Raw genomic sequence first — 19,589 nt, 5'->3', positions numbered from 1 at the left:
CAAAAACTGAGCTTATTATGTGTCTGAAAGCAGTGAAACTGGTTGTGACTCATTTTTACCAAAATGAAATGTGGCAGACATGTCCCCAAGGTACAACAGAACCAATACCATTAAAACCAGAGGGAGTTTCATTGGCAGGCTGCACTTTTAGTCATGAATTAACGACGTTTCCCAACAAATGTTGCTACCATAAGGCATTTTTTGTCAGCAGAAAATACATAGGCATGTTAATTAGGCTTGTGATGTGTGACAGTAACTGATGACCTAATATCAGAGAAGGTCATGGCTGGACTAGAAGGTGTCGGGGGACATTACTGTGAATAGGTATTGATTGTATTGACATCAGTGGTTCCCTACGGACGTAACGCAGTCTAAAGTGGCCACACACACAGTCTCTGCTAAATGGGGATACGTTTAATACAAGCCCTATGTCTAAAACATTTGATAAAAAGCTCTCAGTGCGAGACAGTAAGTGCATCCAAATGAAAACTTTAGAGCGAGTGCAGCCATGACAGCGTTGATGCATTAGCAGCAGGGTGGCTATTACGGTAAACATTCGAGACAGATAGTTTGTGTCCATTTGTGTCATCATCCAAACAGGGCAAAACAGTAGTAGTGCTTCCATCCACCCCAACACAGCTCTATACAATTAAGGACCCAGTGGAATTAATAACATTACCAAGGAACCCAGTGAGGTTGGGAGGACTCAGATCAATAGAGCAGATATGCAATATTCATCAATGCTATCCATCAGTACATCCTGCCAGATGGTCCCCTGGGGGGATGTGACTGGGATGATGGCTTCAGAAGATGGATGAATGAATAAAGGCTCGTTACCACAATTAAGAGCCTTCATTCTTCTGATCGTAAATTTTACCGATATTTTTTGGGGGGGAAAAAAGTTGCAAAAAATAATATGAAAGTGTTTCCCTATTGCACAATAACAAGGGGAACTGCACTCTTTTTGGAATGCTGTCTGTCATTCACAATCCTTATGTAAGACAAGAACACATGTTTTTATTCATTTATTCTAGCTCATGAATAAAAACAAGTAAAAATCAGCTAACAATGGAGCTTATGTGATTTGCTCTAGTCCACCTATATACCGTATTTTTCGGAGTATAAGTCGCTCCGGAGTATAAGTCGCACCGGCCGAAAATGCATAATAAAGAAGGAAAAAAATATATATAATTCGCACTGGAGTATAAATTGCATTTTTGTGGGATATTTTCTTGATAAAACCCAACACCAAGAATAGACATTTGAAAGGCAATTTAAAATAAATAAAGAATAGTGAACAACAGGCTGAATAAGTGTACGTTATATGACGCATAAATAACCAACTGAGAACGTGCCTGGTATGTTAACGTAACATATTATGGTAAGAGTCATTCAAATAACTATAACAAATAGAACATGATATACGTTTACCAACCAATCTGTCACTCCTAATCGCTAAATCCCATGAAATCTTATACGTCTAGTCTCTTACGTGAATGAGCTAAATAATATTATTTGATATTTTACGGTAATGTGTTAATAATTTCACACATAAATCGCTCCTGAGTATAAGTCGAACCCCCGGCCAAACTATGAAAAAAACTGCGAATTATAGTCCGAAAAATACGTTACGCTTCAAAAAACATCCAAAAACCTTCATCAACATTTAATTTACACTCTGTCAGTATATATTTAATGTATTAACAGTTACATTATTTAATATTTACATATTTTGCTCATTTTAAGCATATGGTGGCGTATTAATTTCACAGAAGCATCACAACGTTCACTTTTCCTTTCAACAACACTTCTAATCATGGCAGACTTTGTGAGAGACAACAAAGACTACTTTGGGACAAATGATGATCCAGAACCTTAAATTTTTTAGCTTAACTATACGGAGGATGAGCTACAAATTTTACAAGCTGTGTATGAACAGATGCTGCTTTAGTGAAAAACTAAGCATCATGTAGCAGTCTTGCTAAGTGCTAAACAAGATAAACTATGAATATTATAAAACAATCCCTTACTGTACAATGTCTGCTCTCACTGGGATGTTTATATCTTCCTGTCTAAATAAAAAATTATTCATAATCCTCATAAAGGGATAAAAAAAGGTGCCGCAAAACAGCGTCTTTTCGTGTTTTTCTCGCGATCACGGTTCAAATAGAATGTCAAAGTTGACCAACTTCTCTGTCTATGGCCACATCCTTCTAATATTCAGGTGAGAGGCATTATTTATAATCTAGATTAGAATTAACTTTGACCAGCTCAGGCGATGCAGCAGCTCACCATCTCAGTACGTCGATATACTGTAGCAGCATAAGCTAGTTAGCTCTCCGTGATCACTACGCCACTAAAAATTATGTGTTTACGTTAGCCTTGTAATAACAAAACCTCTAATACTAGGTTAATATTCAGGACACGAGATGTAAATGATGTATCAATAGCGGTTTAAAGATGTTTTTTTAGAGGGCTTTATGGGCGAAATAGTGTTCTCCCATTAGCTGCATTGTTAGTCACCTCTTACATAGTTGTATTCAACGACTTGGAATGCATAACAAAAGTTTTAAAAAATTATGTTCTTGTCTTACATGTGGCTTTGTGAACGATAGGCAAAATTCCAAAAAATTGCAGTTCCCCTTTAAGGTGTTGATAACTACTATAATAAGTTCCCCAACTGACACTTCTGTTGAATTATTCACTTCATGACAGTAAAGTTATTCGAGTAGTATGTTAAAAGGTTACGCCTTGGGCTTTCTTATTGTGTACGATAAGACAGAAATGAATGAAGCTGAACAATAACCATCATATCAGTTTACTGCATTGAGACGCAGGTGTGCGACGACAATACTGCGCGCTACCTGTGGGTCATTTGTGTTGCCAAAGCCAAACCCTAAACCACCACAGGAAAAGAACATTTAATAGACATAAAACAACTGTATGTCCACAGGAGTTGTCCATAGTCAGCAAATAGGCAGAAAAAAGTACAATCACTGACTGAAGCATCCTTGCAAGTAAAACAGGAAAGCGCTGGCCTGGGCAGGACCACTATTTGGGTTAACTACTTCCTTTCAGGCAGATTAGGGAGCAGGATGATCCCAGAGCCACTTTTCAATTCATAAAGCCAGCAAGCAGATCCCGTTTGATGATGTAAAGTGGTCAACGCCAGGTTTTAGGCTTCATGCTTTCAAATAAAGCAATCAACACTGTGGCTAAAGAGCAGGAATTGTCAAACTGTAAAAAGGGAGAAGGTGTATTTTAAAAAATCCCAGAGGAAGCCTGGCATCCTGTGCTAAATCGCATCTGTTTCCTTACGCAACCTGTACTCCCATTGTCCCAAAAGAAAAGAAAAATCACCGTCTTGGCGTTGCTAAATAAATACATTTAAAAAAGGAACACAATTCAAGAGTTGAGTCTTCGCTGCAAAATGTAGATATCTTGCTCTTAATTGACTCCAGAAAAGGCAGGTTAGAGGCATGTGGAGGAACAAAAACAGTTGCTAGCAAGTCAGCCAGGCCTGGAGTAGCTTACAAGTATGTTGCCTTTTTGGGCAATCAGAACTTGATTCAGTAGTCACTTTCTGTTTTTAGGTTCCTGACACAGTGGACCAAATGTTTTTACACGTGGGTGTTGATGCAGACTTCTCATACGACCAAAAAGGGTTCATTACCAAATCATAAAGGTTTCAAAGCACCTTTGGTACCACAACTAACAACCGCATGAACTATCAGTCACGCTAAATCATTTGTTTGCTCAAATTCTATTTATGGAACATTTGGTGAGTCTGTACAACAGCCTAGGTATCACCCCAGCATGGAATCTAAATATCAAGATAGACCATGCGGGTACAAACATTGCTATTCTTGAAGACTACACACAAGTCTTCCACTACTTGTGCATCCAAAATAGGCTTTATACATTGGCCGGAGTAAAAGGAAAACATTGTCAAATCCAGCCAAATCGTTAGTGCTATCACTTCGTAAAGAAACATTACACACAACTTTAGAAGTATAAACGCTACGATGATGTGTCATGCTTTCCGAGGTCTAATAACAGGTTATCCAAGGGGAGTGTTTATAATAGTCCAACGATTGAAAACTATTTGAGACTCGTGAGGGTGGAAAAAGAGAATATGTAGTGATGGAGGGAGGGTTGCCTCCGAGGACGGGGCTGGGGCGGGTGAAGCAGGCAGCAGGGAATGCAGCAGTGACGGCAACGACAAGCGAACGACATGCCAGACCCTGGAAGTCATTTCCTGCTTCATCCAAAGACTTTTATGGAATTCTAGTAGTGTGGCTCACGTCACAAAGGAGACACAAAAAGGAAGCTCGGTGAGCCGTCCCTTCGCTGACCCCTCCCATTGTTACTTTGTGTGTCCCAACGCCCACCTTCCTTCAGCTGTAGCACTGAGGCTGCAAATAATATAAACACAGCTGATATGAGCTGAGTTCCAGTAGCAGAAGTAGCTTTATTTACACAATGCTAGCATGCCATACTTTACATGATTAGCAAACAACAAATGCATTATTGTAGACAACAACAATGTACCCCACAACAAGGCCATAAACCTGCCAAAATGAGGAAATGCTGTGATTTGAAGTTCTGTTCAAAACAATAATTCCAAGTAAAGGTGGGCACATTTTTGATTCTCCGATGCATTCAGATTAAAATCCATGGACAAATGTCTAAATATGTTAAATCAAGTAATACATCTATCCATCCATATTCTACCGCTTGTCCCTTTTGGGGTCACGGGGGGTGCTGGAGCCTATCTCAGCTGCATTCGGGCGGAAGGCGGGGCACACCCTGGACAAGTCGCCACCTCATCACAGGGCCAACACAGACAGACGGTTCTAAAATGCGGCCTTAATACTTGCGTTCTCTAAACGCTAGTTGTAGGTTTGGTGCAAACTAACCACTAGCTAACATTTTTTTAACGTTATGCTTTAGCGCAGACACACGTGGAGGACGGACGAGGAGAGGACGAGCTATGCTAGCCGCAGCACTAAGCTAGCTTCAATGTGAAGTAGTGAAACAAGAAAAGATAAAAATCCTTTGTAAATTTTAACAGAAGACTGATAGGAACCGCGTTACAGCATAGAGTAACCAGCTAAGAAGAGGAAATTAGCAAGTAGATAAATCAGGAGAGACAATAGTATCCACATAGTGTGGCCGCTGGCCCTCAACACGCAGTCTTAATCGAATAGTACAGGTGCCCAAAGATTCCCACCACTTACTCCAATAGGATTTTATAACTTAAATTGTTGAAAAGTGTGTGCTTTGTGCTAAAAAAAACATTTAAAAAGTCTCAAAAAGGTCCAATAAAAGTGTTTTGGAAGTGTGTTGTACAAAATCTAGCCTTGTGCCAAAAAAACCGTATAAAAAGTCTCAAAAAGGTCCAACAAAAGTCTTTTTGGAAGTGTGTTGTACACAATCTAGCCTTGTGCTAAAAAAACGTATAAAAAGTCTCAAAAAGGTCCAACAAAAGTGTTTTAGAAGTGTGTTGTACACAATCTAGCCTTGTGCTAAAAAAAATGTTTAAAAAGTCTCAAAAATGTCCAACAAAAGTGTTTTGGAAGTGTGTTTTACAAAATATAGCCTGGATGGCGCAATTTAGACAGTTTAAAATGGCTTTTAGTAAGTCCTACTGGAAACACGTGTAGCTTTAATGAGCTGCTAATGGACTAATGCTGATGTTAATGAGTCTTCATTTACTTTATATAAACCAGTGGTGCAGCCATTTTTTTTACGGCCCACATCACATTCTAAAAATACTAATACAAAAAAAAAAACACATAAAAAGTAGCGCAAAAAAGCAAACCAGTATAATGTGACGATAAAATGTTGACATGCATTCTTTTAAATACAATATATATATATATATATATATATATATATATATATATATATATATATATATATATATATATATATATATATATATATATATATATATATATATATATATATATATATATTGTATTAGTTTTGAAAGTGAAAACTATTAAAATGGCCCACACATTATTTGATTTTTCATTCAGTGGCTCTCAGTAGAAGAAGTTTGGACACCCCTGACATAAACTGTAACTCTGCACTTGTCCAACGTATTTAGTTCCATATATCACAAACAACAACATTAAGTAGTAGTAGTAGAAGAGGACACAAATGTTAGCAACACTAACATACAGTAGTTATCGTTACACTCAAATTTAAACAGCTACATCTTGCCAAGTTAGCCTCGTCGCTAAAAAAATGTAATGATCAAACTGACAGCTCCCTGGTATGCAGCTATGATATAGTTGGCAGAGATTCGAGCTTTATTTTAAGATGCGTAGCGAACCCTTTTTTCCCCCCTCCTGCAAAGTGGTGGGAATATACAAAGGGAAGACTCATCCAGCTACGGTGAGATAGAGGCGTTATCCGGTCAGTGAAGAAGGAGATTATTCATTAAAACAGCCAAAACATTGAAAGCAGCTGGAGCTTTTTAAATGTCTGTCTGTAGTAATGCATATTATATGTAAGTATGGAAATATAAAAGTTGCCATCAAAAGGGACACCAGCTAAAGTGATGCCTGGTCTTGCCTGTACAGTACTACAGTAGCATTTCATTGATACTAGAGCAGTGGTTCTTAACCTTGTTGGAGGTACCGAACCCCACCAGTTTCATATGTCCATCCACCGAACCCTTCTTTAGTGAAAAATAAAATGTTTTTGTTTTTTTTCAAATTCAAGACAAAGTTATAGGTTTTTTTACTGGTGCACAAAATTAACCGTGCATGAACATCACCTTGTTCAAAGAACAAAACCAACACAGTGCATGAACTCACAACAAATTACACACCTGCAAATCAGATGGAAAATTAGAGGGAACATTTTTTGGGGGTATCCATAATACGCCGATAGGAAGAAGTTTTTATTTACACTATGAATCGCTCCGCCGAACCCCTGAGGCCGACTCACCGAACCCCTAGGGTTTGATCGAACCCAGGTTAAGAACCACTCTACTAGGAGGTAAACAACAACTTGCTGCTACAATAAATCCAATAAATCTGTCCACAAACGTTGTTTGTGCAATATTCTGTATTTGTTTACCCCTAACAAATGGCAGCTTCTACAGGCAGAGGCAGCACTTTCGGAAAACAATACCAGAGAATGCGCCAAATGATAGAAAGTGATGGAAGGATGAAAGCATTGCGAGGACGCTAGGGTAGTCAATCAGCTGGCTTTAAATAAGCCTCGACTCGAGAGGTTTCGAGGGGAGAGAATGGAAGCGGTGTTGATCAATAGCGGAGTGCCTTCCTGGCATCTGTCTATTTAATCCATTATCGAAGGCCATCTGAGCCTGCCATGGCGAGGCTCCATCGGAAGAGATGAATGACAGACGCAGGAGATGTGGCCATGCAATCGCCGTGCTCACGTGCAACGACACGTGATCCAATTGTACAAACGTGAAGACAGCTAATCTTGTCAACACAGCCGCTCGTAGGCATTGTGAACATGTACGGCACACGGGGCGGGGATGTTCACAGTATTCAAACATGGATGGCGCAACCGATAGTTATGTTTAAAAATAAAAAAAACATGATGCCAGAAGTCTGGTATCCATGTCACACATCTTGCGTATGTGCACATTAATAGTAATAGTATTCTATATGACAGATACTGATCACAAATGGGCCGTCGGTTTACCATTTCAAAATAGTACCAGTAAAAATCATACTGCTTTGAAGGCATAGGTTGGAACAATGGAGGCAATTGAGAGTAAAGGCTGGAATATACTCCTTAGGGGTGGCACCAGACTTGTAATTCACTTCCAAAACACTAAGGGTGTGTCCTAAAAGAGCAACTACAGCTGTTGTTGACTAGATATTTCCCTTCTTGTAAAGAGTGATGACAACTACAACATCGACATATTTGTCTACACTGGAACTAATCAGTTTACTTTTAATGGACGATTTACTCATAAACCAGAGGAAAATAAGTTTGTGAAGATGGACTGTGCAACTTCTGAACGGGTCGCGGCAGAGGACGTTATTTTTAATTACAACACTATTCAACCGTGTTAATTCAGCTGAAAGCTATACAATAAAAAATAAATAAAACTGTTAAATAACTATTGTAGTGACATGCTGGTGTCAAAGTGTATGGTCATGTGTGATTGATGTTTGGCAATAAAAGTTAAAGTGTCATACTTTGTGACTTCTTCTGGATAGTGATGTGCGATACCAAGTAAAATTCAGGCTGGTATCAGTGATACCGATCCAATACTTTCTGCAAATGTACTTACTGTGTCTGCTAAAATGTAAAAAGTTGTGTATTTCTATTAATAACATAGCATAAAGAATACATTTATGCATTTATTGTTATTATTTTATATATAGTATGTATTATTATTTCTTTATTATCATATATTATTTATTATTGCTATTAATCATTTTATACATATTTATTTATTTCAAACATGAAAGTATATTGAGGTAGTGGTGTAAATAACAAAATAGCAAAGCTAATTCAACAGAAAAAACAGGACAAAAATCCTACAAAGTACACGAAAATGGTGTTTCCAACCATAACGAAAGGAAATAAGTAATATAATAAAAGCATTAAAATAAATGAACTAATAAGAACTACTATCAGAATAAAAAGTCAGTCACAATTCAGTTATATGAAAATGTTAACGTTAAAATACTGAACATGTTAGAAACAAAAGCACCTGACATTGACACATTGCCTCATTCACAAATTTAGTTACTTTTTTACACTGTGTTCCTGTCAATGATACACATTTTCTCAAATAACTAAAGTATCGATATTTTTATTTAAGATTCAATATTAGAGCAGAAAGATCTGGTATCGGCGGTATCAATATTTCAGTATCGATCCGCACATCACTACTTCTGGACGCAACAACACAAATAAGCTGAAAAACTACACAATCAGTAATTATTTTTAGAGCACACAGAGATATTAAGTACATATTAAGTACACAAAATCTGTTTTAATGCAAATGTTTACTTTCACAATATTATGTCAGACCCACTCGACACCGAGGATGTCGTTGTGGCTTGTACAGCCCTTTGAGACACTAGTGATTTAGGGCTATATAAATAAACATTGATTGATTGATTGATAATCACTGTTGCTTTATTTCATACAAAAATGTGTGCATTTCAACCAAAGTCTGCTCTCGGGGACCTTCCTCCTCAAAAGCTGAACAATCACAGTTCTGCGTTCTGTGTCGCCAGTATTTTGGGAGGTGCACACAAGGCTTGCGGGAAGGTTCGCAGAGGTAGGGGGCAAGACGGCGTCGCTTACGCAAGTTACGTACCGCGAGAATATACACCGGACTTTGAGAAACACATTTTATCCAGTAGGAGACTGAGGGCAGGAAAGTGGAGACAATGGGGTAGAAAACTGCTATGTATACAGAGCTAAGGATGATAGTGCGTTTGTTTGATTGATTGATTGATTGATTGAAACTTTTATTAGTAGATTGCACAGTACAGTACATATTCCGTACAACTGACCACTAAATGGTAACACATGAATACGTTTTTCAACTTGTTTAAGTCGGGGTCCACGTAAATCAATTCATGGTACAAATATATACTATCAGCATAATACAGTCATCACACAAGTTAATCATCAGAGTATATACATTGAATTATCTACATTATTTACAATCCGTGGGATGGGATGTGGAGGGGGGAGGGGTGGGTTGGGTTGGGGGGGGGGGGGGTTTGGTTTGGTTGATATCAGCACTTCAGTCATCAACATCATCTGAGAAATGGACATTGTAACAGTGTAGGTCTGACTTCGTAGGATATGTACAGCGAGCAGTGAACATAGTAAGTTCAGAAAGCATAAGAACAAGTATATACATTTGATTATTTACATTTGATTATATACAATCCGGGGAGGTGGGATGTGGAGGGGGGAGGGTGTTAGTCAAGGGTTGGAGTTGAATGGAGGTGTTTTGAAGGAGGATAAAGATGCACTTTCTTTTACACCTGTTGGGAGTGCATTCCATATTGATGTGGCATAGAAGGAGAATGAGTTAAGACCTTTGTTAGATCGGAATCTGGGTTTAATGTGGTTTGTGGAGCTCCCCCTGGTGTTGTAGTTATGGCGGTCATTTACGTTATGGAAGTAGTTTGACATGTACTTCGTTATCAGGGAGGTGTAGCGGATTTTATAGACTAGGCTCAGTGCAAGTTTGTTTATCTGTGTCATTACATACAAAGACACAGAAATCTGACACTGAAAACACATCAATAACAAGTAAAGTTAAGCAGGGATAGCAAATATATGACCAAGGATGTGTGTGAACTAATAATAGTTGTACATTGTAATGAAAAATGGGCCCAGAAGTAAAAAAATATGTCAAAGGTATTTGGTAAATTAGTATTTTCTACCCTCTGTGGCAATCCTTTGTCAGCAGGACGTGGCAATGAAAAAAGTCATGTTGTGGACAGGTTAAATTTAAAATGCAAAATGGTTTGTTGCCCGAGGGTAGTAGGGAGGTGGCAGTGACATAAAACAGGCCCACCTTCTTTTGCAACACTTTCACTACTGCAATTTAATGCCAAGTTGCCTGGTCGTCTTGTATCAATTTGTTCGTGTTCCAGTACAAATCAATAGCGAATAAATCCTATGCGAGTAAGTGAAAAAGCGCTACCACGTAGATGCGAACTCAACCATCTCATCAGTTTGTATCGTTTTTGTTTGTCAGTTGGATCGGAAGCCCTCGTTCATTCATTCATCCACACGTCAAAGCTTGAGAAGGGAAACGAGTGCTCGGATGCTAAGGAATTTAGCATTTCTTTCAATAGGGGAAGGGGATCCCAACTTTGTGAAAGTCTACATAAGTTAAAGTCCTCCACTGGATAAGGAAATGCTTTGAGAGGACCAGTGAATGAAACACTGCACTTGTCCAGCCGAGATGCTCCAAAGCAATCGAAGGACACAGCGAACAAAGGCCTCAATTATGAGGTGCTCCAACAGGAGAGCTAAAAACGGGAACTGTTTCACACTGCTGCAGGAATGTCGAGCATTTGAGCGGCCATCGACACACAACATACTGTCACTCCACTCCACACCCACCCAAAAGAAAAACCCACATAGATCTTTTCTCTGTGGCCCTCGTGAAACAAGGCAGTGTTCAAGGGGCTAGAACAGAGGACTCTTATGCATGTTGGTAGGTCAAATTTGTCAAGTAGCAGAACAGTAGGTGATAGAGGAGCTAATCCATGGTTTCTTTCTCAGTGCACGTATCTTACCACATTTTTACAATTAACTAAACACATACAGGTTTCAAGTCTACATTGATTCAACTAGTTTGCTCTATCAAGTACAACATGACAACTGCTGTGCTGCAAATGGAGCTACAACCAACCAGACCTACTCTGTGTCAGCAATAAAGCAGGAGTTCTGAGTATTTATCCCTACAGTATAGTCAAATGTGTAGTGAATTTTGGCAGACTTGCAACGTTAGAACATTGTTGACATTTCTTCATCTCAACTATATTTTACATCTGGAAAAATTAACAAGTTGTCAGCATCTTTTCATCATCTTAACTGTGTTTACATTCAGCAGAGTTAGCACATTGTTAACATCGCCATCATCTCAACTGTTTACATTCAGCAAAGTTAGCACATTGTTAACATCTTTTCATCATCTCATCTGTTTACATTCAGCAAAGTTAGCACGTTGTTAGCATCTCTTCATCATATCAACTGTTTACATCCAGCAAAGTTAGCACGTTGTTAGCATCTCTTCATCATATCAACTGTTTACATCCAGCAAAGTTAGCATGTTTTTAGCATCTCAACTTTGTTCCACATTAAGGAAAGTTAATAAGTTGTCAGCATCTCATCATCATCTCAACTGTGTTTACATTCTGCAAAGTTAGCAAATGGTAAATGGGTTATACTTGTGTTTATACTTGTGTAGCGCTTTTCTACCTTCAAGGTAGGGTTGGGCGATATATCGATATACTCGATATATCGCGGGTTTGTCTCTGTGCGATATAGAAAATGACTATATCGTGATATTCGAGTATACGTTCTCACGAAGTTGCTTTTGGCTGCGGGCATTACACTACAGGCGTTTCTCACTCTTTCTTGTCTCTCCTTCTCACAGAGACATAAAACAAGTGCACCTTCTTACATACGTCACATACTGTAGTGCGTGCAACGTCACACGCCCTCACGGAGCAGAGAGGTTAGCGGAATGGGTAACGTTAGCTGTGATGCTAGCGGTGCGGTGCGAGTGGTAATACGAGAGAGAGAAGGTGCAAATCTGGTAACAAATTAAGGAAGAAGAATTAATTCTCAAGAAAAACAGCAGGGGGTCCATCGTGTGGCGGTGGTTTGGCTTCAAACAGGAATATGTTGAACAGACAACAGTAATATGTCAAGTGTGGAGCAAAAGTGTTGCTACAAAAAGTCGCATTACTGCTAATGTGTAGCATCATTTTAAAAGTCACCCGCTAGAGAATGAAGAGTGCTTGAAACTCTGCATGTCAACATCTCCGGCCGGTGCCACACCCACAAAATGCCGAAGCAACCATTTCCACATTAACACGGTATGAAAAAAATGGTCAAAAACAGAAGGAGACGTCCGCAGGAACCTACCACATAACGAAGAACATACACTATTTGATTTTCTATTATGCAGCTAATTTTTATTTGACAGTTATTGAAATATCTTGTGTGACATCATGCACAAAAGTGCACTTTATTTGTTTTAAACTATTGTAGTGGCGTTCTGAACAAAAATTGCACTTTAATTTAGTGTTGTTTTTATATGTCATCTTAGTGACATCATGCACAAAAGTGCACTCATAGCTTGTTTTAAAATGTCTCTGACAATCTTGCACTTTCTGTTTTGAAATGACATGAATGTTTGTGCCACTGCTTAATAACTGTTTAATAAATACAGTTTTGGTAAATTGACTTAGTTGTGATTTCCCTCTCTGCATGAAAGTTTAAAATGAGCATATATTAATGCAGTGTGAACAAGAATGTTTTAATGTAGACACAGAATCATCATACTGCTGTGATTATATGCATCAAGTGTTAATTCAAGACTAAGGCAAAATATCGAGATATATATCGTGTATCGTGACATGGCCTAAAAATATCGAGATATTAATAAAAGGCCATATCGCCCAGCCCTACTTCAAGGTACTCAAAGCGTTTTGACACTATTTCCACATTCACACACACTGATGGCGGGAGCTGCCATGCAAGGCCCTAACCACGGCCCATTAGGAGCGGAAGCCAGCGGATCGTACCAGGCACCCTCAGGTTGCTGGCACGGCCGCTCTACCAACCGAGCCACACCGTTAGCACTTTGTTAGCATCTGTTCATTACCTGAACTGTGTTTACATTTACCAAAGTTCGCACATTGTTACCATTGATTTCCCCAGGATGCAAATGGCTGTGGAACGTCATCGCCACGGCGGGGAACTCTTTCCGTTTTTATTCAAGTCTATGTTTCCGTTTCTACCGCCATCCCTGCGCTAAATATACTCACGGCTTCTATTTTTGCCGGTTGCCGCAACACAGCAGATTAATTTAGCTCAAATCTGCTTGTTAGCGTCTCTTCATCATCTCAACTGTGTTTTTCCTTTTGGCAAAGTTAGCATGCTGTTAGCATCTCTTCATCATCTGAACTTTGTTTTACATTTAGTAAAGTTAGCATGTTATTTGCATCTCTTTATCATCTCAACTGTGTTTTACATTTGGCAAAGTTAACACGTTGTTACCATATCAATATATAAATGGTCTGTTTTACATTTAGCAAAAGTTAGCACGTTGTTAGAATCTCAATTGTGTTTTACATCTGGCAAAGTTAGGGGGTTGGTTGTATCTCTTCAGCATCTCAACTGTGTTGACATTTGCTAGACTGACTGCTCCTGTTCTTCTGAATTTTTATAAACCGAAACCTAAAATATTTAGCAAAAAATATTATTAAGTCCAATAATTTATCATTATTTATTTCCACAAAATTGATCAACAAAATTATTTCAACCCTTAATTAAGTGCACACATTAATCAATAAAAGCCCCTTTCACAAATAAATACTGCAAGATAGTCACATCACAGCCATGGCACTAAAACAGGTGTTAATTGACGTGTGCTTTCTTTACAGAAATAAAATAGATCCTGTTGCGACTGTTAGCACTTTCACACAGCAACAGGACATCCCGCAATCTGGGGACGTAAAAAGTATGGCATGTTTTGGACAGGGACAATTGCTTTCAACACAACACGGCGGGAGAAGTGAGGTGTTCAGTTTCACATTCTAGTCCCGGGATTTTGGAATACCTTTGCACAGACGTGGTGTGCCGCTTACAGAACGACGCCGAAAATAAGCCAGCTTTTACGGGCATGCAGGCTCACCTAGTTTCTCAACGAGCTTGAGCATGACTCCGCCTATGTGGATCTCCCCGGTGACCCTGAGCGACACGTCTCTGTGGAGGTCGGTAACGTGCATCTTCAGCTCCCACGTCCCGTCGGCGTAGCAGCCGTCAGGCATCCGTATCCCATCCAGCGCCATCCTGTCAAAAAAACACACAAGACAGCTTTTAATGACTGAACTATCGCCACGGTGAATCCTGGTTACGATCAAAATCCGTCCTGTCGTGTTGGCAGTAAGACCTTAATTACAGTAGAGTGCTCCTCCTATAGAGGGATCTTTGACTTGTGTGTCTGCAGGACATCCTGAAAAACAGTGGTGTTCCTGTCATATAGGAGATCTTTGACTAGCAGTTTGGCAATAGTATAATTTAACAATTGGCAGCCCAATAAAAATGGTCCAACTACCCTTTTTGGGTCTCAAACCTTTGGCTATTCTACAATATAAGACTCACATCGAGACTTTCATACAAAATATTAGAGAGACTTCTCGGTATGATGTCAGGCAGCTCTACAACCTCAAAAAAAATACACAATTAATAGCTTATTAGATTGGTTAGTTACCGTACCTACTTTTGTCTAAGAAAGCTGTGATAAGATCTTGTAGGTTTTGTAATTATAGGATTTTTTTTTTTTTTTTTTACATTTTAGTCTTTTTTACACTAACTTATTTGTTTAAATTAGTATAACACTTTACCCACTCGGCTTGTGTGTATGTTCAATGTTAGGTTTGCACTAAACCAGGGGTGCCTCCAAGGGTCAAATGTGTCAATGGTCCGCGGGCCAAATAATGATTTATACCACGCAACAGCATCACGAGTATATACTGTAAATGTTAGGTAGAAAGATTGTCACACTGCCGTGCGCCTAGTTTCATTTAAATACAACTCTGCAGCTTTTATGTACATTTTTAACCTCAAAACATTCAAAATGGTCATTTTCTGCAGATTTTCGCCATTTCCAGGTGTTTTTCTGTCACCAGGTCCTCCTAGATATGTCATCTGATCCCTTTAAACTTTACTCAGACAGATTAGATATATGGGGGAAGTCAAAATTCGAAGAGTTTAGGTTTTCATTACAGGACGCGGGCAAAGCATGCACAACCTTTTCTGGAGAGCGTCAAAAAGTCACAACTTTAACGTAGAGCAGGGATTCTTAAATTCAAATGTAACTAGTTACTGCGATTAAAAACAACTCACTCACCAGAATTTTACTGCAAAATATTTTTTACACAATTACTGCAAATTGAAAAACTGTACAAGTGGTGTTTTTTACGTTAAAATTCTAGTGACAGAGCTGTTTGATTTTACAGTAAAATCTATGTCCATTTTATTACAGTGCAATGTTATGAATTGAAAAACTGTACCACTGTTGTTTTTAAGTTAAAACTCTGGCAACTGAGCTGCTAACTTTTTACCGTAAAATCTACATTCCCTGTTTTTACAGTGCATTACTGCAAATGGAAAAATGGTACCACTGATGATTTTAGGGTACGTTTCTGGCGACTAAGATGCCAGGTTTTTAAGAGTAAAATCTACTGACTTTTTTACAGTGAAGCTTAGCGCAGTGTTTTTCCAACCTTTTTTGAGCCAAGGCAAATTTTTTTCATAGAAAAAATTCTGAGGCACACCACAAGCAGAAATCATTAAAAAATGAAAGTCGTTCTCGCAATTGTTGGATATGAATTTAAACCTTAACCAAGCATGCATCAATATAGCTCTTGTCTCAAAGTAAGTGTACTGTCACGACAGCTCACATCACGTCGTGACTTATTTTTAGATTTTTGGTGTTTTCCTGTGTGTAGTGTTCTAGTCCTTGTCTTGCGCTCCTATTTTGGTGGCTTTTCCTGTTTTGTTGGTATTTTCCTGTCGCAGTTTCATGTCTTCCTTGAGCGCTATTCTCCACACCTTCTTTGTTTTAGCAATCAAGACTATTTGAGTTGTGCGGACGCTTTCCTTCTTTATGGGGACATTGATGATTGTCATGTCATGTACGGATGTACTTTGTGGACGTCGTCTCTGCTCCACACACTGTAAGTCTTTGCTGTCGTCCAGCATTTTCTGTTTTGTTTACTTTGCAGCCAGTTCAGTTTTAGTTTCGTTTTACATAGCCATGCCTAAGCTTCAATGCCTTTTCTTAGCGGCACTTGCCTTTTGTTTATTGTTGGTTTAAGCATTAGATACCTTATTACCTGCACGCTGCCTCCCGCTGTCGTCTGCATATTGTGAACATGACACGATGTGTTCCCGACATCTACAAAGCAATTAGCTACCTGCTGCCACCTACTGATATTGAAGAGTATAACATGGTTACTCTGCCGAGCTCTAGACCAGTGTTTTTCAACTACTGTGTCGTGAGATACAGTCTTGTGTGCCATGGGAGATTATGTAATTTCACCTATTTGGGTTAAAAATATTTTATGCAAACCAGTAGTTATAATCTGCAAATAAAGTGTCGTTGTTGAGTGTCTGTGCTGTCTAGAGCTCTGCAAAGTAACCATGTTATACTCTTCCATATCAGTAGGTGGAAGCAGGTAGCTAATTGCTTTGTAAACGTCGTTTCTAATGCTTAAACCAAAAATAAACAAAAGGCGAGTGCCCCTAAAAAAGGCATTGTAGCTTAGGGATGGCTATGCAAAACGAAACTAAAACTGAACTTGCTACAAAGTAAACAAAAACAGAATGCTGGACGACAGCAAAGACTTACAGCGTGTGGAGCATGACATGACAATCAACAATTTCCACACAAAGAAGGATAGCGTCCGCACCACTGAAATAATCTTGATCGCTAAAACAAAGCAGGTGCGGGGAATAGCGCTCAAAAGGAAGACATGAAACTGCTACAGGAAAATACCAACAAAACAGGAAAAGCCACCAATACAGGAGCGGAAGACAACACTACACACAGGAAGCCACCAAAAAACTCCAAATAAGTCACGGCGTGATGTGACAGGTCGTGACACTTACTTTGAGATAAGAGCTATAGTGATGCATGGATGGTTATGGTTTGAATTCATATCCAACAATTGCAACAATGACTTTTTACTGTCGATATCTACTACCGAGTTTACATTTTTAATGTTTTCTGCTGGTGGTGTGCCTCCGCATTTTTTCAATGAACAAAAATGTAAAAGGAAAAGCCACCAGTATTGGAGCGCAAGACACTACACACAGGAAAACACCAAAAAACTCCAAATAAATCACGGCGTGATGTGACAGGTCGTGACACTTACTTTCAGACAAGAGTTCTAGTGATACATGGATGGTTATGGTTTGAATTCATATCCAACAATTGCAACAATTACTTTTTACTGTCGATATCAACTACAGAGTTTACATTTTTAAAGTTTTCTGCTGATGGTGTGCCTCAGCATTTTTTCAATGAACAAAAATGTGCCTTGGCTCCAAAAAAAAGTTGAAAAACACTGCTCTAGACAGTACAGACACTCAACAACGGCACATTATTTACGGATTATAATTACTTGTGTGCAAAAAAATATTTCTCACCCAATTAGGTGAAATTACATAATCTCCCACAGCACACCAGACTGTATTTCTAGGCACACTAGTGTGTCGCGGCACAGTGGTTAGCGGACATGCCATCAATGATTGTGCAACTTGAAAGAATTCAGTATGTATATACCCAACCTAACCCTTCCGTCCCAACCCCCTCCACATCCCACTCCCCGGATTGTAAATAATGTAAATAAATCAATGTATATACTCTGATGTTTAACTTGTGTGATGACTGTATTATGCTGATAGTATATATTTGTACCATGAATTGACAAGTTGAAAAACTTATTCGGGTGTTACCATTTAGTGGTCAATTGTACGGAATATGTACTGTACTGTGCGATCTACTAATAAAAGTTTCAATCAATCAATCAATAATTTGGTAGGGGACCAAACTAAATGACACGACAGGCCAAATTTGGCCCACGGGCCCCAGTTTGGGTATCCCTCCACTAAACTATGCTAAAAAAACTCGTCAAGTTGATAAAAATGGCCAACTATCCATTCCAAAATCACTGCTAAAAGAATAAGAGTTTTTTGTGGGGGTTTTTCCATTCCATTAACGAGTCAATCTGTCACTTTGTGTGTGTTGGGACTGCCCGGAGGGAACTGTACCGGCGGGGCTTCACTTGACAAAAACATGGCCGAAAAAGGAGCACTGATTTTGGGTACGAAAAAAAGGTTGGTCGGGACCTGAGTTACCTGTGGAGGACTTGTTTCACCTGTTGGAAAAATAACGGTCTCCGACTCAGGGACACGCCGAGCAGCCAGGCTAATTATGTAAGCAGTTGCTGCCCTCCATGCGTACTCTTTTTTTTTTAAAGAAGCAACTTAAAGGGTGAATTAAAGAGCGAACAAAATGGCTGAAATTAAAAGTTCTGTCATGCTAGCGGCTAGGAGGCTAGCGCAGCAAGCTAGCACTTTTTTTAAAAAGTATTTTCTTTTCAAATAAACGTGAACACTCACCTTCACAAAAGGCAACAAAAAGATCCACTTAAACGTTCGACGCGATTTTTAAAAAAAAAACAGGTTACCGCTTATTTAAATCATGTAGGAAATGTGGGGGGTTTTTTTAGGTTGCGGTGTAAAAATAGAGAGCAACTCGCCGAAGGAGCGGAGAAATCCCGAGCAGTTTTCCTAGCAGGCTTGGTTTTAATGGAGTCCAGCCGTCCTCTCTTCCTCCCTCCCTCTTCCTCTCTCTTTCCAGCAGAGAGAGGATCACGTCACTGCTCCAGTCCCACTTTTCCTTTCGGACAGGAGGGAGCTTCCCAAGCCATGGTCGCCCACTGGTGCGGTCAGCCCTGGTGTGGCACAAGCTCCTGAGTGTGATTGGCACCGGGACAATAAAGTTGTATTCAAATTACACTTTTACAGGTACGTCGCTTTATGTGATTATAAACAGTGCAATAAAGTTTCATTCAAACTACACTTATGTCGCTTTATGTGATTATAAACAGTGCAATAAAGTTTTATTCAAACTACATTTTTACAGGTATGTCGCTGTATGTGATTATAAACAGTGCAATAAAGTTTCATTGAAACTACACCTTTTTTTTTTCTTTTTTTTTTTAACAACAAACATGCATTTAAAATTCACACAAAAGTCAAGGCACTTTCAACATCAAGGAAAGAAAACAAAAGCAAAT

At 39.1% G+C, this 19,589-nt stretch overlaps 1 protein-coding gene across 5 annotated transcripts in view; it reads right to left on the bottom strand.

The window, feature by feature from the left end:
- The window catches only part of fermt2 (FERM domain containing kindlin 2), a 74,146-nt gene extending 54,878 nt beyond the window's left edge, over positions 1-19,268 (bottom strand). For 4 of the 5 annotated variants that reach the window (XM_062041406.1, XM_062041408.1, XM_062041409.1 and 1 more), the window contains exons 1-2: positions 18,910-19,268; positions 14,414-14,571 (exon numbers count right to left, since the gene is read on the bottom strand). In XM_062041406.1, coding sequence (XP_061897390.1) covers positions 14,414-14,570 — 157 coding nt within the window. In that variant the 5' untranslated portion in view covers position 14,571; positions 18,910-19,268. The remainder of the gene's footprint in view (positions 1-14,413; positions 14,572-18,909) is intronic. The other variant, XM_062041407.1, reaches the window with a different exon arrangement.
- Positions 19,269-19,589: the final 321 nt, after the last annotated feature.

This window comes from Entelurus aequoreus, linkage group LG03, assembly GCF_033978785.1.
Source record: "Entelurus aequoreus isolate RoL-2023_Sb linkage group LG03, RoL_Eaeq_v1.1, whole genome shotgun sequence".
NCBI classification, from domain to species: Eukaryota; Metazoa; Chordata; class Actinopteri; order Syngnathiformes; family Syngnathidae; genus Entelurus; species Entelurus aequoreus.
The sequence above is the reverse complement of the archived record's forward strand: the minus strand, read 5'-3'. Positions and strand labels throughout refer to the sequence as shown.